General features: G+C 40.7%; 1 protein-coding gene across 4 annotated transcripts in view; it reads right to left on the bottom strand.

The window, feature by feature from the left end:
* Positions 1-1,054: 1,054 nt before the first annotated feature.
* mfge8b (milk fat globule EGF and factor V/VIII domain containing b) overlaps positions 1,055-21,939 on the bottom strand; it is a 42,901-nt gene continuing 22,016 nt past the window's right edge. For 2 of the 4 annotated variants that reach the window (XM_015963875.3, XM_015963877.3), the window contains 7 exons: positions 7,538-7,651; positions 7,033-7,214; positions 6,733-6,888; positions 5,574-5,718; positions 3,802-4,004; positions 3,562-3,717; positions 1,055-1,844 (listed from right to left, as the gene is read on the bottom strand). In XM_015963875.3, the coding sequence (XP_015819361.1) occupies positions 1,701-1,844; positions 3,562-3,717; positions 3,802-4,004; positions 5,574-5,718; positions 6,733-6,888; positions 7,033-7,214; positions 7,538-7,651 (1,100 nt within the window). In that variant the 3' untranslated portion in view covers positions 1,055-1,700. The remainder of the gene's footprint in view (positions 1,845-3,561; positions 3,718-3,801; positions 4,005-5,573; positions 5,719-6,732; positions 6,889-7,032; positions 7,215-7,537; positions 7,652-21,939) is intronic. The other 2 variants (XM_015963876.3, XM_015963878.3) reach the window with 1 other exon arrangement.

Genomic DNA, 21,939 nt, shown 5'->3' with positions numbered 1-21,939 from the left:
AAGATATCCAATCAATGTTCACCCCCATCAAAACCAACACTGTATGATATTGCACAAGCCCCAAATTCATAATTCATGGGATGAAAAGGTTTAGAATATGATTTGGGGGCTGGGGGATAGACGCAGAAGATGCGGCGTGACAAGCCAGGGCCAGTGACACCATAAATAATTCAGTTTGATTTGGTTTCTCTTTTACTAGCTGATAAGAGGGCCAGCATCTTTGGACTGGAGGAATCATGTTGGATCCTTAATGATTAGTAATTAATAAGTAAAATATGATGTTTAAATGCTAGTTTAACCAAGAACAAAAGGTCAATTTTACCAAAACTCAGTCCAGCAAAGCCTTAAAATAGGAGAATTTATATTTTACCTGTAAAAGTTTTGAATCTTTTACTTTTCCATCTTGGGACTTGAGACAATAACGCCCATCAGAAACCCAAAGCAACACCGTTACACGCTTAGGCAAACCATTCTGGGACAGTAACAAGTTATTTGTTATTCCAGGGGAATGTTGGCATTAGCATAATAAATATACTTCTGTTAGCTAAAACAATTTTATTAGAGGAACTGGTTTAAAGAAATCATTTTATACATGCACTCAATTCAATTTATTTGACACATCATTTAAAACAGTCATATACAGTCCAAAAAAAGTCAAGTGAATAAAAACAAGTTATTTCTTTCTGAAAGGTTAATGTAACACTTTAAAGCGTGAGCTCTTATTTAAGGTCTCTGATCAGTGCATAAAAGCAGCATGTTTAAACCTCCCCTGCGACTCGGTCGTCTGTCTGAGGAAACGTCTGTTGCCTGAATGATTGGGATGCTTCACCGACCGATTATAAACAACAAAAACCAGTACTCAACATTTCACTTTGAAGCGTGACTCATCGGTTCAGCGTTTCCCAGATTTGTCAGAAAATTCCTCCACAAAGAAGACGTTCTGAAAAGCTGTTGGTGCCAAGTCTAAGCTTTTCTTCACCCTGCCCTTTAAACCGTTTAAGAACTGAACAAAAAGCTACAAGAGAAACTAAATGTTACGGTCCAACCTGAAATGTAATAAAACGCTGCTGGGGCAGTTTGCTCTCTTCTTTCTCATCAATAAACAAATATATACATATTACTGTTAATAAACATTTTTAAAGAGTCACAGTAAAGATGCTAACCCTCAGGTTACTTGCTAAAATAATTTATATTTTCTATTTTTTTGAAGAAAATTAACTCAAAGCATCTTCTCAAGATAACTTGCACTCTGTAGAAAGATCACATAAGGTCAAAGGTCATGCTCAGGTGGTTTCATGGGGTTGTTTACAGCACCAGCTGTGGGTCTTGGAGGTCTAATGTTCCAGGTAGAGCTGATCTAGGATCAGAATTTAGGCAGCAACAAATTATACACAAGCAGTCTTTCATCTACAAGGCAGCTACCACCATCTTTAATCTAGTGAAGGAGGAATAGCCGAATCGGTTCAGGGGAAAAAGAGTCAAGAAAAGGAATCATAGCTAAGAATCTTGCAAACAAAGGTGTTCCAGGTTACAACCAGTGGCTGTAGAAACTTCAACTTGTGACCAGCCAAGGTTTGGGTAGAGTGCTACTCTGTTGTTTGCTGCCCCCTACAGCTGAGAGCAAGGCAGTGCAGGTGTTGCTCAGGATGGGAAAGGGAGAGAGGAGGAGGTGAAGTGAATAGGGGCATCATTGAGAGGTTCTACTCATTACATCCCAGAAGTTCCATTCGAAGGGTGATACGCTCGTGCCACTCCCATGGCAGGATGCGGATATACCTGCTGAAGAGCGCCGGTTCAAAGAGGTTCTTTTTGTGAACGTTGTTGTCGCTGTTCCCAGTGAAAATCTAAACAGGACAGAAATCAGAATAAAGAAAATTGTGTTTTTAATGCAAAGAATGTATAAGTGAAGATGGTAAAATGTGTTAGTTCTGCTCATATGATTGCAATCATGGAAAACGGTCTATTTTCCTTGTAAGGTGGAGTATATGCTCTTGGAAAAAGCTGTTCAAGCAACATTTTAAAGAATAACATCTGACATCCAACCCTCTTTGCTCTGGCTCCCCCCAAAACTCTGATGGTCACAGAAAAATGTTTTCCTGTCACTCCCATTTCTACATGTTGCATGCAGAAGCTCTAACTGGGACCTTGTTAAGATCCTACCATGTAAAACATCAGTTTGGTCCATTCTTCAATAGGTCTTTTGATCGGGACTGTTGGTGCATTTCTTATCAATGTACTTCCTAAACCAGTGATGTGGGTTGGTGGACAAAGTAAGGAAATTATATAAAGAAATACATAAGTAATTATATAAAAAACATAACGACTAATTTAGAAAATGACATGACTAAAGGCAGAAAGAGATAAACAATAAAAAGAAAACAAAGGTCAAGTTGAATGAGTTCTTTCTCGTCTCATCGTAATGCATTGTTGAAGCATGGGTTAGGGTTAGGCACCATAAACACAGCTTCTGTAAACATGAAACTAGCTTCTATAACTACAGTTACTGTAAACATGTAAATACAGTTTCTAATTTATTGATTTTGGCATTTGTTTGGATTGTACAGGGTCTTGGACCGTTGCAAACAACACTCACTAAACAGCACTTGGTAAAAATGTTTGTCCTTATATTCAATAAGGTCATAGTTTACCAAGTGCTTTTAAGTTTCATAAATGTAATGATAAACTGCTAAATGTCTTGCCCAAGGACACAACACCTGCGGCAGACAGAGCAAGACACAAATCAGTGACCCCTCAGTTACAGGAAAGCCACCCTAGCCTTTGATATTGGTTATGTGTTGTTTAACATAAACAACTTGATCATCTGTTGGCCTCTTGGTTTGTTAAGAAGATGAAATACAAGAGGTGCTGTCTAGAATCCTTCTTGTTCACGTATTTAGAAGTTTCTGTAGTATTTTACCCTTACTTGCAGCTTCTCACTGTGTCTCAGATTCAGAGACTTCATTTGTTTGCATGTTGCCCACATCTGGCAGAAAGACTGATTTCCAGATGCATTATAAACAGATACTTACAATCTATTTGAATTTTGTTACAAACTGGCTTCAGATGTCTAGGCGATTACAGACACTCAGTTTAAAAGGTAAAAATGTTCCCAGTAGATTGATTTGGCCACAAAATTTTTAACGTAACCAAAGAAAAAGAGTCAGTTCCCCAGCAGCTTCTAATGGATTCTAGCGATGAACCATAGAAACAACCTTGGTTCCATCTGCTTCACTCCTAAAGGATTCCCCCAGCTGGTTGTAGACAATTAGCTGAAGAACTTGTCCATTTAAACTCAGAAGAACATCGGCTATAATTAGGTATTTAGTGGTTAATGCTCCCTTCTAAAATACAGAGAGGTTTTGAAAGATCAGTACATGAGTGACATTATGGAAGAATGAACGGTTTAGTTTGATTTAAACCATGTTTTATGTAAATAAGACATGCATATTAAATGTTAGTTTATGTACCAGCTGATAAATATTTACTCGTTTTATTTAGACATCACTGAATGCATCGTGTCAGTATTAAACCTTGCTTGGCGTTTGTTTCTGTGGGACTAACCTTGTCCTTTCCTGTGGTCTGGTCCTTCACTGTAGTCCAGAACCTTCCATTGTTACTTTGGGCAACCTTAAAAAACGTAATGAACTGGATGGTGCCAAAGTCTTTTGCCCCCTGAGTGATGATCCCAGTTACCTTCTTAGGAGACAACAAGTCCACCTAAGAAATGCAAAGGAAAGATTTACAGGACGGTGTGTTAGAATACGAGATTAAATGTTAGTCAGGACTGTCCTTCTGTCCCACCTGAAGCCATTCAGATCGGCTGTTGGTGGCAGCTGTCCAAGCATTGGTCTTGCCCTGTTTGTCCAGGCGGGCGAAGTGTGGGTACCAGGTGAAAGCCTCCAGGCCCCAGGTTTGGAAGGTGCTAGAGGCAGTGATCTGGTTGTTTGACACCAATCTGGACTTCATGCCCAACGGCTCTGAACAACCTGAAGTGTTGGAATACACTGTGGAGGTGAGACCAGGAGCAGAAGAGGAGCCAGAGGGGAAAAACAGGAACAGAACAAAAAAAGATAGACAAGAGGAGGGCAGGAAGCAGTCATGGCCAGACAGAGATGAGAAGAAGCAAACAAAAGAAATGACAGCGTGGACGACTGCTAAAGTATGACTAAAAACAGCTAGTGCTATGAATAAATATCAGTAGACATCTTTAATATATTATTTATCATCGCGTGAGAGTTGGCAGCCCTAAACGGTGTTGTGTGCATTATGATAGATGTGCAGGCTGACCTTGCTCTGAACTACAGAAGCCCAGGAGTGGAAAAGATTTCCCCAAAATTTAACCTTCAAAAACAAGTCATTCAAATTATTTAGTTAAATCAATTTATCACCCAGCACTACGATGCAAAAAAGCAGCCTTGGATAGTAACCTTTAAAGAGATAATGTGTAGTTTTTACCATTAATCTCTGGAAGTATCCATCAAAATGTTGCTGAAAATGAATTTAATGATGTTCAGTTGTTGAAAAATATAGGTGGCTTCATAACATAACAATAGAAATCAGGTCTAAAATACACGGGAGCGGGTCCAAGTCTCTGGGCAACGCCATATTAGATGCTATGTTTCCTTTTACAGGAGACCGCGAGGACACAACGCATTAACTGATTTGTAACAAACTGTTACAAATCTTTCCGCATTCATAAAGCTTGATGTTTTACATGTTTACCTCTTCGTTCATTGCCGGTGATGAACGGGAGTCTGATGCGCTTGTCATTTTGCTGGAGGTTGTGCTTCCAGGGCTTTTTGACGCTAACGGCCATCTGTTGGTAAGGTCATACTCGAACACAAAAATACTGCTTACTTGCAATGATTTTGGTATGTACTGCCCCCTATCGCCAGGGAAAACGCACACTGTCACTTTAAAGTTTTAAAATAATTACTCAATATTATTTTAAATATAAGTAAATGAGTCAGCGTGAAACGCATTGTGTCTAAAATATGTTAGATTTCTGTATTCACTGTAATACACAATAATGCATTCACTGCAAAAGCAAACTTAAAAAAATTAAAAATAAAATATTCAACGATGACAAAACCCAGCATAAACCAGGAAGCAACACTGATCTGGTAAACGAGACAAACATCAAGCCAGTGAGTTTAAAATAAGCACGCCGATGTTGGGAGAAAAGGAAACACATCAAGAGGCATTTGCTGCAACGTACAAAAGCCTTACAGGGAACTATAAATAGAACCAACACAACGTGTGCTGTAAACATTTCCTGACCTACTTTTGCATCTGATGTGATGGATTAAACAATAATACAGTTTGAAGAAATTCTTCATGAAATTGACTCATTAAATGTGTTCAGAGTTACTGGAGTATGTTTCCCTCTCAAGTACATACGTTTGAGTGCAAGGAGGACAGGAAATAATTAGGAGGGAATCAGAAACTACATGGAAGAAATATGATTTAGATATCTAAATCATAAAAGGCTGCAGGGGTCTTCTCTGAAAATGTTTTTATCCCATTAGAATTTTAAAATCCGTGTGTGTGTGTGTGTGTGTGTGTGTGTTTACCATCGAGTTCACAGCCCACGAGCTCCATACGCAGAGTGCAAGCTTTGCGACACACTACAGGAATAATGCGGATGTACTGGGCGATGATTGGGGGGTCAAATGTGTTGGTCTTGGTGCTTTCATTGTCCACGTTCGCCATAAATATCTATGAATCAGAATCAGTTTGTTGCCAAGTCAGTAATTACCCTCACGAGGACTTGATTTTGGTGTAAGAGACGATAAACACAAAACAAACGTGACCAAATGTACACGGTGCATACAGAAGAACTGAAAAGTGTGGCAAAGTTTAAGGAAATAATGTTTGCGGTGTAGCAGACTAATGTTGCCTTCATTAGGGAAGAGGAGGAGAAGGCTGCTCAGACACAGTGACACACCCAGATAGAAATTGTTGCTTTAGTGAGTTTTTGTAAGGGATGCTCTGCTCCATCAGCCGCCATAATCCAGCAATCTCTGAGAAAAAACTGTGATTTGCAGATACTGATCAATGCCTTTCAGAGCTGATCATACCAGCCAATCACCTTTGTAGGTCATACATTGCAGCAAAGCATCCCCCTACGCAGTGGCAAATAACAGAAAGAGTTGGAAAACTCTGGTCTCCAGATGACCTCATTTCTGGATTTACTCCAGAGAGCGACTCATCAGGGGTCATCTCCATGCAAGGTAGGTCATAATCTTCACGACTGTTCCCGTCCGTGTTTGTTTGTTTGTAGTAGAGCTGTATAGCAGCACACCTATAATCCCAGCTCGGTACACAGCTGTGCCTAACCCAGATGTTCCATACCTAAACATCCAAATCAGAATACGAATACTGTAGCATCACAAGTCCAGTGTTACCAAAAATACTCAAGAACTACAGGGAGGATTTCGGTGAAACTCTTGGGAAGTAATCAGTATTCATAGATATAAAACTGAGTCGTTTATTTGTTTATTTTTTTTGTAAATCAAGCCTATTGAAGATGAAAGCCTTGGCTGATTGATCTGAGCAAATACAAAAATAGCTACAACTCTGTTAATTTTACAGATGATTAAAATTTAATGAGGAAGTAACAGAGTCATTCCAGGTCACAACGGATTGCTCTTAACATTTTCAAATGGCTAAATAGTTTCTCATTTGACAGCCAGGCCTTATATTTATCATTTAAAATCAGAGAATCCTCACCTGGTCCTTCTGGTCTCCTTCTTTCCTGTACATGGTATAGGTCTTGCCGTCCAGGCTAGAGGCCACCTTAAAGACTTTGATGAACTCTGCTGTGCCGATGCGACTGGCACCCTGGGTGATGATGCCTGTAAGTCGCATCTTTCCCCGCATGTTGATCTGAGAAAACATCACATAATGATTTGTTGTGTTCCAGGAGTAATCACGTAAAACAGGCAAAGCGAGTTCTGCTTTAAAACTCCACGACTGAAGACCACATTATCTGACTGCTCATGTCAGACTGAAGTCTATAAATGTACTCACCTCGATCCATGGGTTCTTGTCATGTGCAGCTGCACTCCAGGCATTAACCAGTCCCTTGTTGTTAAGGCGGGCCAACTCCGGGCCCCAGCGCTGCAGACCCAGCAGAGTGTAGCGCACCGATGAGGCCGTAATCTGGGACTCAGCGATGCCCCCTCCATCCATGCCAAGCAGAGAAATACAACCTATGAGGAGAAAGACACAATGGGAAAATTCAGCTTAAACATTCCTCACTGATGGGTAATTTGATCTTGTTTTAGTCATTCTAAATATTCATTGTCACAAGTCAAACACAGAATTAAAACAGAAGTAGATAAACAATGGAAAGAACAAAGTAGGGAATGAAAAAGTGTCGGTAGAAGTTATGTTTGTATTCTTTAAATGGTCTCTCTCTCTCTCTCTCTCTCTCTCTCTCTCTCTCTGCCACTTCATCTTTACTTCCTTCAGGTTCAATATTTCTACTACAACACACTGACTGTATTAGCGAGAGTTGCTTGGTCACACTTACGCAGCTGGCAGTGTTTGCCTACATAAGGAGAAGGACAATGGCAAAGGAAATCTCCATCAAGGTCCCTACAGGTGCCTCCATTCTCACAAGGCTGAACAGCACAGTCGTTCACATCTGAGGGGAGATAAATCAGTCATTACTCAGGAAACGAATCAACGTTGTTCCTCTTTAGAGAGATTAGTCCCAGTGGTGAGAAGAGTTACAGGCCATGCTTTGTAGAGTTTAAAGCCAAGCCAAAACACTTAGGAGCTGCAGAGGAAGGAAGGCTGGCTAAAAGAAAATAAAAACATGTTTTCGTTAGTGGGATGGGAGCCCTTTAGTCGTTGCAGTATGTGTGTAAGATAGTAGATGTGTGACTAATAAAAACAGAGCATCAGTAAGAATAGTTTTAGTTTAAAAAGCGCTAATCTCCCAAAGATTCTTCCAATCGCCTCTTGATGGCGCCCTACAGACATCAGTTCCTCATACAGTCAGCAGGATGAGCCAGAGGTTAACATCTGTTAGTCACTCATAAAAAAACCTACTAAACTAGATGTAACTTGAGCTACATTGTAACAGAAAAAAATTTATTTGGATTCAGTCGACCCTACCAGAGAAGGCGAGGCAACACACACACACACACACACACACACACACACACACACACACACACACACACACACACACACACACACACACACACACCTTGCTAGTACCAGGTTGGACCTCTTTTACCTTCAGAACTACCTTAATCCTTCGTGGCATAGATTCAACAAGGTACTGAAACAGTCCTCAGAGACTTTGGTCCATATTGACATGATAGCATCACACAGTTGCTGCAGATTTGTCAACTGAACATTCATGATGCCAATCTCCCTTTCCACCACATCACAAAGGTGCTCTATTGGATTGAGATCTGTGACTATCGGCCATCTGAGTACAGTGAACTCATTGTCATCTTCAAGAAACCAGTCTAAGATGATTCAAGCTTCATGACATGGTGCTTTATCCTGCTCTAGTGTACCCATCTTCTAAGTAGCCATCAGAAGATGGGTACACTGTGGTCATAAAGGGATGGACATGGTTAGCAACAACACTCAGAAAGGCTGTGCCGTTGCAACGATGATCAATTAGTACTAAGGGGCCCAAAGTGTGCCAAGGAAATGCCCCTATACAATTACCAGAGGTGGAAAGAGTGCTAAAATTTCCTACTTAAGTACGAGTACCAATACTTTGATAATTTTTTTACTCAAGTAAAAGTAAAAAGTATCGTAAATAAAATGTACTCAAAGTAAAAGTTACTTAGTTACATTTTTGTCAGCATAAAGATGGTTACATCAGTACAAAACCACAACACCAGTTCACAACACGCTCCTGTGTGCGCGCACACACACGGACACACACAGTTTGATGGAAGGATTTCTGTCAGTGAGAACAGGGCGTGCACATTGATTGGACGAGGTTTTTCTAGGCTTGTATGTTTCAGTTGTGATTAAAATTATTCTTTATTTTGAGAAAAAAAAATTTAATTTTTAGATGCCATCAGTATGTGAGGTATCTCAATGTTCTCAAGAAAAACTCTAACATGAGACTGTGCTCTAACCTGTCACATAACAAGCTAAATGAAAGTCAAACATTTCAGATGGACCGTATGACCGCTGCTAATGTTGGCCTGCCCTACTTTACCTCTACATTACAGTTCCTTTATCCATGTCCATCCTAGAGCTCCTCTCTGACCTTCATGCTTATTTAGAGTAGCTGATTTTTAAAGTTAGCAGAGTTCATCCTTGGTAGTGGGTTCACTCACTCATTTAACCCTTCACCACTGAAATCAGTTTGTTCATTCCCATCCTCCTAAATAATCCTCCAATCATCCAACTGGAATCCTCAGGGGTCCCGTAACGTCCATCCTGACAGAACAGGCCTTGGGAGCCCAGGTGTTACTAGAACTAATGGTGCCCCCTCACCAGCGTGAGCCTCCAAACTGTGAAGGTTGGTCTCCAAACATGAACTTTAAATTTATGCATTTATCTCCTCTTGTAACACTTTAACACGTTTTAAAAGGCTTGTATCATGATATGTTACACCTCCCAGACCAAAGATAAGATAAAACATTATCATAAACACTGCAGAGACGTCATTATGTATGAAATAGAAGTTATTTTACTGAGCCATTACTTAAGCCAAGATATAAGATGCGCGCGCACACACACACACACACACACACACACACACACACACATACACACACACACACACACACACACACACACATACACACACACACACACACACACACACACACACACACACACACACACACACACACACACACACACACACACACACACACACACACACACATCATGACTAATTAAACTACACTGAACTGCTTTTGTAATAATGTAATCTCTTATTCTGGAGTAAAATAAAGAAACAAGCTAAATCATCACATATCTGTGGCATCAAGGAGCATCTTCTGAGTTCAAACACAGGGATGGAGCACAATGTTTACACCTGAACAGTATCAGGATGTTTTAACTCACAGAGGCCTGCAGGTCTTCTGTTTTATGAGCAGAGCGCTGATAATCCGCTTGTTATGAGCGCTAAACTTTATTTTGCCGCTTCCGTGTGGAGCGGTAGGGAAACACAGTTCAAACACGGAACCGAGTCTGGTTACCGAACAGAGTGGAATTGTGATGATGTCACACCGGTGCGCGAAGGTGAAGGTTCCAACCCACAGGAGGAGGGAGAGAGGAGGAGAACAGCGAGTGGATCACAGGGACTGAACTGATGATTTGGAGCAGAAGTGTACCCACACACCCCCACGGTTTAGACGCGGTGCTCATGCAGGTGTCTCTTCCTGTTCCGACACTGCTACACGCAATATTTTTAATTTATTAAGCCTATAGTTTGTTTTTACGCAGCAACGGATATGATTTAAAATGTAGCGAATTGCAATTCTTTTTTAAAAACGTACCCGAGTAAAAGTAAAAGTACAGCTTTTAAAAATGACTTAAAAAGTATAAATATACAAAAAAGCTACTCAATTACAGTAAATTGAGTAAATGTAATTAGTTACTTTCCACCTCTGACAATTACACCACCACCAGCCTGAACTGTACAAGACAGGATGAATCCATGCTTTCATGTTGTTGATGCAAAATTCTGACCCTACCATCTGAATGTCAAAGGACAAATAGAGACTCAGACCAGGCAACAATTTTCCAGTCTTCTATTGTCCAATCTTGGTGGGCCTGTGTGAATCGTAGCCTGTTTCCTGTTCTTAGCTGACAGGAGCTGCACCAGGTGCTGTCTTCTGCTGCTGTAGCTCATCTGCCTCAAGGTTCGACGTGTTGTGCGTTCAGAGATGCTGCAACGGATCATCTTCACCATGTCTCCATGCCTAAATGCACTGAGTTGCCACCATGTGATTGGCTGATTAGTAATTTGTGTTAATGAGCAGTTGGACAGGTGTACCCAGTTTCTACAGCTGAATGAAGATAAGACTGAGATCCTCATCTGTGCCCCAGACAAGCTGGTTCCCAAAGTCAGAGACTCTCTTGGTCAGCTTGCTTCTCACACCAAACCTTCTGTCAGGAATCCTGGTGTGACCTTTGACCCAGCTCTCACCCTGGATTCTCATGTCAGTTCTCTCGTACGCTCTTCCTTCTTCCATCTCAGGAACATTGCTAAGCTGAGTCCCATTCTGTCTCGCTCTGAACTTGAGACAGTTCTCCACACCTTCATCTCCTCACGCTTAGACTACTGCAACTCTCTTTTCACGTGTCTGAGCAGAACGTCCCTGAACCATCTACAGGTGGTTCAGAATGCCTGTGCTTGGCTTCTGACCAAGTCCTCCAAACACACCCACATCACCCCGCTTCTCCTCCAGCTTCACTGGCTGCCAGTCAACTTCAGGGTTCATTTCAAGATCCTGGTTCTGGTCTATAGGGCCTTACATGGGCAAGCACCATCTTACATGGGTGATCTTCTCAGTCCCTACACCCCCAGCAGGTCCCTGAGGTCCAGTGACCAGGGCTGGACTGGGACAAAAATTCAGCCCGGGCATTTTGACTGGAGACCGGCCCATCACCTGTTTTTTTGGAAAAGACATTAAGCCTTACGCTGTTTCTGACACACACCAACGTACACTTTCTTATTGGTAGTATTTATGTATCAATCTAATAAACGTAAACCTACACCATCCTTCCTATCCTGGTATTCTAAAAAGTAGGGTTGGGGGTAAATGATTATTTTTAAAATGATTATTCTGACGATTATTTTATCGAATAGTCGACTATTCTAATGACTATTTAGATGATTAATCTAGCGATTATTTTTCTTTTGCACAATTAATAAAAACCAAAAAATCTCCAACAAATTCCTCCAAAAAATTGATAAATTGTTACTGTAAGAGAATAAACACTACAGGCCTTCAATTTTGTATAAAACTGCTTTTATTGTGTTGCGGTTGTTTATGTTCTGGTGACGTGTAGAACTTGGGAGTGCAGGCTGCTGCCTGAGAGGTGGTTGGAGACGGAGTGTCTCCATGCTGCTTTGATTTGGCTACTTATGTGCATGAGGCAAGTGGTGTTACGACCCTTCCTGGGGAGCAGTGTTGAGTTACTTCAAAACTGTAATGCAGTATTTATTACTTGCTACCCTCATTTTAAAGTAATTAATTACATTACAATATTACTGATTTTAAAACGTAAGGCATTACACTACTTTTGCATTACTTTACTTTACTTTCACCAAAACAATGTCAGTATGAATCTGGTAATGTGACGCTCAGTGAGCTCATGACACAAATGTGGTAGGTGATGTGGTGTCTGAGCTAGGATTGCTGTTAAAAACAGTCAGATATGATAACATTGCTTTAAAATGATTGTTTATTAAATGAAAGCAACAATAATCTGTACTCTCAGCACGCTGCCATCTTATATTAACTGAGCAGGGAGTGAGGTGGTGGGGGCTCCAAGCCTATATTTGCCTTGGTCCCCAAATGCCTATAGGACTGACTTCTGGGGTGATCTGATTCTATCACATGTATAAATATTAAAATGCTTATGTATATTATTGCTTTTCACTGGTAAAAATGTGTATTGGGGATAAATCTACCTACTTTTTTATTTTCAAGCACTTTTTTTTCTTGATTTTATTTGAATAATTTGCGGCCCTTTCTCTCTCTAACCTTCCTGCATGCTGCAGGTTTTCTCCGTCTTCCAGAAAAACAGTTTCCTAGATTCTAACTAATCAGCCAAAGGGATCTACCGAACGCAAAAATAAATAAATAAATAAATAAGCTTCGCGCTGCGCTCCAGCAGCAATGAGTTGAAATCAACGGCGCACAGATTATGAACTCAGCTCAAAATTATGTGGAGTACCAGAGAATATGGGCGGATATAAACGATCGCAATCGAATTACTTTGTTTTGGTGGAGCGGTTTTGTGAATATAACAGCGGCTGCGCGCAGGACGCAGCTGGAGTATTTGAGCCATTACCGGGCCCTGCGTCCTCTCTGCTCATAGAATGCCTGCAAAGCTGAGTCCATAAATGACGTCATATATGTGGATATTGGATCTTTTTTCAGGCTTCCCGCAATTAGAATTTTTAGGAAACCCACATCTTGATTCTGGGTTTAAAAATGCGTTGTAATTACCGCGTTACTGACAATTGTACCGAGTAAATATTACAATTTTCTTTCCCTGTAATGCCTTACATTACATTACAGCAAAAAGCAATGCATTACAGTAGTTAATTACTTTTGTACCGCGTTACTCCCAACACTGCTGGGGAGTCACATGTAAAGGGTTAAATTTACCTAAATATTACCTTTTTATCTCTTGATGTTTTTAGTCCCTATTTCTGTGGTTAATTGACAATAGTTTCTTGAAATGTTTCTCCTATTTTAACTGTAAATCCTTCTAGCTGTTATATTTATAACAAGAAACAGATATTCGGACGGAATATTTTCATGTTTATTCGAAAATGATTATGGAACACACCCAGCATCATAATAAATGAAGTAATATTTATGCCAATTTAAGCCTTTACGGGTGACCAGGACACTGTGATCAATTTTTGGCAAGGGAAATTATCATTTGCCATTTTTGGGGTGTTTATGAATGTGGAAGACACCCAGCATCCTGTGATGGCACTAATAACATCAAGAGATAATAAATAAGGTAGTATTTAGGTAAATTTAACCCTGTACACGTGACCAGGACACTGTAATCAATTTTTGGCAAGGGAAATTATCTTTTTTTGCCATTTTTGGGGTGTTTTTGATGATACAGTAGGCAGTATGAGGACAGTAACATCAACAGATAATACATAAAACCCTTATTTGGTCAATTTTAGCCTCCATGAAAATGTGAGCGATTCAATCACTTTTTGGCAGGTAAAATGCCATTTTAGTTGTCTACAATTAAATCATCAATAAAGAATTTAAAGATATTTTGAGGCATTTCTTATAGGTAAACAGGAGGGTGTAGTCCCTATTTGGCAAGTGACAATCTTAATTTTATGTGCTGAAGTGCTTTTATCTTGCTACTTTTAAATAGAGCAACGTAATGTATAGCAACTTGCACAGTGTCATTGTAAAGCCAAAGCTTGATCAGTTTAAATACTATTTTTCAAGTAAAATGTACCCCAAACTAACTGTGGCTCCAGGTCAAGTGGACTAAAGAAAGGAAGGGGGAAAAAAATGAAATCGCTGGAGAATTGTTTATTTACATTTATACAACGTTTACATTCAATAGGGTGCCATTTTACATTGTTTCTTTATTTTTTAGTATGAAGGCTGTAACATAAAGAAAGCCAGTTCTTACCACAAACCATCTTTCAATCGCAAATATTGCAAAAGGATTAATATATGCTCATTGTGAATGTTTAAGACAAATAGCAACACTTAAAACAACTTCCGAACTGGAAAAACTAATATCCGCGATAAACATCTGTTTAAGTACCGGAAGAGGTTATCTCTGCTTTCTGAATGTCCATATTGCTAGATATGCGGAGTTTTAGGGCGAAATCCTGGGGAATTTCGTCTAGAAATGCAATTACCTAACTGTGCGCGATCCCGCGGTGGCTAATCATTTTTTGGCAGCGAGTCGATTTATGGCACAACACCGGCTCGGGTTTCTCCTCCTCCTCCCTCTTTTCTTCTCCAACCTGTCGCTGGGCTGAGGCTCCATCACTTCCTAAATTGATTTTACTTGAACCTTCACTATTTTCCATTTTGTTAAGCTCGTCTGTCTGTTTACTGAGACTCAAACAACTGGTGGGTGCATCAGACCTCTGGCTATTGGTCCAGCCCAGAGTGTATTATTACCAATTGGCCAATCCACCAACTTTTACGAGGCGTTGCGTGGGGCGGCGCGGACAAGTTGTCCGCAACAACTAGAGGCCAGAGGAAAAAAAAAACAGACACCGGCCCATAAAAGATGAAAGGGTCGGCCCAGCGGGCAGTTGCCCGCTATGCCCTATGGTCAGTCCAGCACTGGCAGTGACCAAAGCCTACTGGTTGTGCAGCACACCAGGCTAAAGACCAAAGGTGACAGATCATTTGCTGCTGTGGCCTCCAGACTCTGGAACTCTCTCCCCCTGAGCCTGAGATCAGTGGACTCATTTAAAAAGCAGCTGAAAACTCACCTGTTTAAGCTGGTTTTGGAGTGATCTTCATCACCCTCTCCTTGCTCTGCTCTCCCTACCTATTCCACCTTCCTCAGGATTCACTGATTTCCCTCTTTCCTATTCCCTCTCTCTCTTCCTTTCTGTTTTTAAATCACAATTGTCTATTTTTGCTCATTTTAAATATATTTTTAATAATTTTCTAAATTCTTTTTATATTATTACATTTTTTGTTTTTGAGAAGCGCCTCGTGATTTTTATCTTGAGGAGCTACAGAAAAGATCTTTTCTTCTTCCTCCGAGAGACAGAGACAGTCTGTCTGTCTGACACTAAATGGGGTTGGAACATGCAGATGTAAGGAGGTGTGGGTTGTTATTACAAAAGCATAATTCTACATAGTCAGTTTCATCCAGTTCATTCCTCATGATAGACAGAGGCATCACAAGGAGTTAAGAAACTTAGTTCTTCATTTTGCGAGTTTCAAACACCAATACAGGTGCTGGCCAGTAAATTAGAATATCATCAAAAGGTTGAAAATATTTCAGTAATTCCATTCAAAATGTGAAACTTGTACATTATATTCATGCAATGCACACAGACCAATGTATTTCCGATGTTTATTACGTTTAATTTTGATATTTATAGGTGACAACCAATGAAAACATCAAATCTGGTATCTCAGAAAATTAGAATATTCCAAAGGCCAATGAAAAAATGTTTGTTTCTCTAATGTTGGCCAACTGAAAAGAATGAACATGAAAAGAATGTGCATGTATAGCACTCAATACTTAGTCGGGGCTCCTTTTGCCTCAATAACTGCAGTAATGCGGCGTGGCATGGACTCGATCAGTCTGTGGCACTGCTCAGGTGTTATGAGAGCCCAGGTTGCTCTGATAGTCGTCTTCAGCTCCTCTGCATTGTTGGGTCTAGCGTATTGCATCCTCCGCTTCACAATACCCCATAGATTTTCTATGGGGTTAAGGTCAGGCGAGTTTGCTGGCCAATCAAGGACAGGGATACCATGGTCCTTGAACCAGGTGCTGGTGGTTTTGGCACTGTGTGCAGGTGCCAAGTCCTGTTGAAAGGTGAAGTCTGCATCCCCATAAAGTTGGTCAGCAGCAGGAAGCATGAAGTGCTCTAAAACTTCCTGGTAGACGGCTGCATTGACCCTGGACCTCAGGAAACAGAGTGGGCCAACACCGGCAGATGACATGGCACCCCACACCATCACTGACGGTGGAAACTTTACACTGGACCTCATGCAACGTGGATTCTGTGCTTCTCCGCTCTTCCTCCAGACTCTGGGTCCTTGATTTCCAAAGGAAATGCAGAACTTGCTTTCATCAGAAAACATAACTTTGGACCACTCAGCATCAGTCCAGTCCTTTTTGTCCTTGGCCCAGGCGAGACGCTTCTTGCGCTGTTTCTTGTTCAAGAGTGGCTTGACACACGGAATGCGACACCTGAATCCCATGTCTTTCATGAGTCTCCTCGTGGTGGTTCTTGAAGCGCTGACTCCAGCTGCAGTCCACTCTTTGTGGATCTCCCCCACATTTTTGAATGGGTTTGTCGTCACAATTCTCTGCAGGGTGCGGTTATCCCTAGAGCTTGTACACTGTTTTCTACCACATTTTTTCCGTCCCTTCGCCTGTCTGTTAATGTGCTTGGACACAGAGCTCTGCGAACAGCCAGCTTCTTTAGCAATCACCTTTTGTGTCTTGCCCTCCTTGTGCAAGGTGTCAATGATTGTCTTTTGGACAGCTGTTAAGTCAGAAGTCTTCCCCATGATTGTGGTGCCTTCAAAACAAGACTGAGGGACCTTTTAAAGGCCTTTGCAGGTGTTTTGAGTAAATCAGCTGATTAGAGTGGCAGCAGGTGTCTTCTATATTCAGCCTTTTCAGAATATTCTAATTTTTTGAGATACCAAATTTGGAGTTTTCATTAGTTGTCACTTATGAATATCAAATTTAAATGTAATGAACATTGGAAATACATTGGTCTGTGTGCATTGCATGAATATAATGTACAAGTTTCACGTTTTGAATGGAATTACTGAAATATTTTCAACCTTTTGATGATATTCTAATTTACTGGCCAGCACCTGTACAACTGTCAGGGACTTGCATAAACCAGCCAGCAGAGCACGGATGATTTTCTTGACATGTTAATTTATTACTATTTTTTCTTTTCTCCAAAGAGGGTTCCAGCCAGCAATTAACATTACATGACAATGGATGTAGAAACAAAGTAACCCAAACTCAGGATCTGACTACAGACATGTACAAAAAATAACTTCCTACAGACACAACAGGATCAACTTAAATAGTGGCTGATCAGACCACTGCCAACACAATAGGGTGGGGAGACATCAGTAAACAAAGAACATAAATAAACTACTCCTAACAAATTCATACTAATCAGTCCATTCTGTTTGAGTTACTTCAAATGAAAACATTACTATCAAAACTCAACTACTATTTACAAAAGAGAATAACTAAATACATAAACACAGGAATCTTCTCCCTTGAGTTGGTATGATCCAATGGTGCTGATTAGGCCAAGTGATCTGCTACAGCTGCTCCAACTCCAAGGCCACTAGCAACTCAAAGAAAACATATTAATCATACAAACCCCTACAGACTAAAAACGATGAGTAACTGAATGTGTGCACTTCATACAGTCACCCAAACAGTCAATCCATGGAAAAAAACACCTTTGTTCAAAATAAAACATTAACAGTTATTTGCTTGAAGTGTGGCAGCAGGGCAGCTGTCACAACAACCAATGATTTGCTGTCTACAGACATGACCCTCCGTTTTGTGTTTATCCACTGCAACACACGCTTTCCTTATTCTTCACAAGACTTATGCACAGTTCAGAAGTAAAGACTCACTCAAAACACTCTAAAGTGAGACAGTCCATTATCCTCATATTAAGAATCTCACTACTGTAGCGTCCAGCAATGGTCAGTTTAGGTACAGCCTGACCTTCCACCATCTATTCAACATCTGCTCAGAGAGGAGACACAACATTGCATGTGTTCCCTTTAAACAAGTCTGCCTTCACACAAGCTGGGATTCAGACTCCACAAGTCTAAATCATAACATTAACTTACTTTCCTCAAGGTCTCAGCTGCAGAAGACAGAAGATCCAGCTCAAATCAGTGCTAATGTCAAGAATGATTTTAATAAATCAATATGAACTCTTTCCATGACTTATAATCTAGATCAGTGGTTCCCAAACTTATTTAGCCGCGCACCCCCTTCTATGTGCCGACCATGTCGACGCACCCCCCCCCCCCCACACACACACACACACACACACACACACACACATCACGGCATGGCTATATATATATATATATCAGACGTCAAGCTAAACAGACAGGGTTAAAAAATATGATCGACCTTTTTCCCCATCACTTTCATTTTTTAAATAGTAATTAATAAACATTCGATACCATTACAATTTCCTTTGATTTAATTTTAAATAAATATTTAGAGAGCCCAGGTAGCACATAAACAATGCAATTTAACGGTTTTCTTAAAGTAGGAACGTTTAACCTGTGCGGCCAGAGCGCTCTCCTTCCTTCTGCTCTGCGTAAACCTTAACTGGCCATACTTGTGCGTACTCAGTAGCGGTTTTAGACACGGGCAGACAGGGCAGTTGCCCGGGGCGGCATTTTTTCATGACACAAAAGGGGCGCACAAGCGCGGAGTAAAAAAAAAAAAAAAAAGGAAATCTGTGCCGCACCGAGGATTTCTATTATCTGTCATATGACAGTGTCTGGATTGGAAACAGCAAGTTGGCGCCCCCTGCAGCTTCAGTCGCTCCTGCTGACTAAGAACGTTCACGTGCACCGTGTGTCTATGAAGAACAGGAAGGGGAGGGGTGCGGCGGGGGAATTCACCTCTGCGTCTTTCCCAAATGAAATGAGCGTGCAGGGGCTGAATCAACTGTATTAACATGGCTAAAGTCAATCACATCTTAACGTTCTTCCATATTTCATTCATAATATCATAAACACAGGCCTATCATTCTTTCAGGTTTCTCTGAATTGTGTGAAATGGCCGAATAAAAAAAGGATTGTTTAGTCCTGACTAAAGGAAACTTGCTGAGTCAGGAGCCAAACAGAAGAGATGAACATAAAAAGGCTAAAACCACCAGGTGCCCCATTCAGGGGGAAAAGGAAAAAAAAGAAAAAAGAGGAGAAAGATAAAGGTATGTAGCTCTCATGATGCATGTTTTCATTTTTTTGAACCAGTTAACTGGGATTTTAACGGTTAAATTCGGTCAGCTAGTTAATAACAGAGCTAATAGGGCTGAAATATTGAAACGAATATTCAAATGGTTCGAAAAAAGTCCTTGAATCGTTTTTTACTGATTCAAACTAGAATTTGTTAAATGCTCACTGCAGCCTGTGGCCTGCCTGAACAACAACAAACACATGTTGATCATGTTCACATAATAATAAATAAAACAACTGTACAAGCAGAAGAAGAAAACTCCACAGTCACCACTAACTATCCTGTTTATTTATTGCAGATGGCTGCACTGATTATTTTTACATGATTTGTTCTGTAAAAGTTGGCATTTTTGGTAGTCTACAGTTTTTTATGTCAGTTTAAATTACAATTTCAGAGGCAATTCTAAAATATTATGGATCATGAGATCTATTGGAGATCTACCCCAACGTTTGGACTGCTCTGCCAGTCACTGTGGCTCAAGCTGAGAGGAGCTTTTCAAAACTTGATCAAGTCATACCTGAGGTCACCTATGTTTCAGGGGCGGCTCACTAACCTGGCTCTGATTAGTATGAATCACTCAGTAGGGGAGCAGATTTCATATGATGACATTATTGATGACGTTGCATCAAGGTTAGGTTTTAATATTAGTTTGTGTTTTCTGTTCTAAGTGCAATGCTGTAGTGATTATCTTTAGTTTGTTATGTGTGAAATATTTTTGCTATTTAGAATATTTATTATAAATTATGTTCATATATTCTTAATATTTAGTTATTGTTTGTTTTTGTATATTTGATTCTATATATTTTGATACAGTATATAATGTATAGTGCTTTACATTCTGACAACTTCATAGTAATTAATGTAAATATGTGCAACTTAGAAAAATGAATGTTCAATAGTCGTTCTAATAAAACATGCCTGTTTGTAGAAAACATGCGTGTGTTCGTGCAGGTGGGGTGGTGTGGTGGTGGTGGTGGTGGTGGGGGGGGGGGGCGCTCAAAGGGGGCCTCGCCCGGGGAGTAATTCGATGTAGAACCGCCACTGTGCGTACTCAAATGTCTATAGGGGAAAAGGAAAAAGCTTTAGCCATGAGGTTCACTTTTGCCTCAGACCGACTTATTGCTGTTTTATGGTGTGGCTGAATCTGCGATCCGCTGCCACGCGGACAGGAATAACATGCTGCAGGTTCGGAGTCACTGGCTGGAGCGGACCCGACTTTAATACGTCATCCCAAAATAGAAGCTAATATCTTAATTTGACCTGGAATGAAAAATGTTATAAAACCTCTTAAAAGTTTTTATCACAGAGGAGGCAGAGCTCATTTCTGCCTTCAGTCTGACGGTATCAGTCTGGCGCGCCGCAGTTTGCGCAGCGTGCACTTATTGAATGTGTGTGTGTGTGTGTGTGTGTGTGTGTGTGTGTGTGTGTGTGTGTGTGTGTGCGCACAGCTCCACGAAGCTTGGTTTATGCTTGACGCCAGTGGCGGCTGGCCAGTAGAGGGCGATAGGGCGCCGCCCTCCCAGTTTTTCCGTGTTTTTAATTTTTATTTAAAAAATAAATAAATAAAATTAACAATAATCACATATTCTAAGTTAATTGTGTGTTTTGTAACAAAAATAAATCATATATATATATATATATATATATATATATATATCTATATTGGTCTCTGCCGATCTCTGCCGGTCTCTGCAGAGCGGTGTGTGCTGTTTTTCAATCGCCCAAACAGGACGAGACCAGCTGTCCAATTGCTGACAAGAATATCAAAGGGTAGGAATGGGAATGTATCCAATCAGCGTCGACGTTGTTTCAGAACGTTTCAGTAGCATGATGGGCGATGGAGCTACCGCCAAAGGATTCGTTGGTGTTCGGTAGAACTCGGCAGAGTCGTTTTTGGTCGTGACGCAGATGTAACATGGACGCCGCCGGTGACTACAACCAGCATGGATACCGGATCTCAGCAGCCACTGAATTCAGTTCGGTCTCTTCTCCACTATCCGTTCGAGAGGAGAACTATGGTGGAAAAACTTAATGTCAAAGAGCTTGGACCAGATCAGCCCGACGTATAAGCCAGCAGGAGAAGGAGAGAGGTAAACTGTACACACTAGGCTTCTCCCGAAATTGGTACACCAAGAAGGCTTGGCTAGCTGGATGCAATCACGCTAATGCGTTATTTTGCTTTCCGTGTTTGTTATTCAAAACGGCTGGGACAGATAAGGCATGGATAAGTCAGGAGTTACAGACATGAAACATTTTTCTGAGAAGGGGAAGAAACACGAGTCATCCCGGGCACACATGGACAACAACACGGTGAAGCTAGCCATGCTAGGCAGCAGAGCTAACGTTGCCAACAACAGCAGCTGGGTGCAGAGGTAAGCTGTACATTACATTTCTGTAAACAAGACAATCAGAATCAGAAATCCTTGGTTGTCCCACAAACCGGGACATTTGTTTAATAACATGTTTAATGTGCAATAACTGTAAAAACTAATTTCAACACACATACTTATTATACATATTTAATCACGTAAATGTGTA

The sequence above is a fragment of the Nothobranchius furzeri genome, chromosome 4, assembly GCF_043380555.1.
Source record: "Nothobranchius furzeri strain GRZ-AD chromosome 4, NfurGRZ-RIMD1, whole genome shotgun sequence".
Classification (NCBI taxonomy): Eukaryota; Metazoa; Chordata; class Actinopteri; order Cyprinodontiformes; family Nothobranchiidae; genus Nothobranchius; species Nothobranchius furzeri.
The sequence above is the reverse complement of the archived record's forward strand: the minus strand, read 5'-3'. Positions and strand labels throughout refer to the sequence as shown.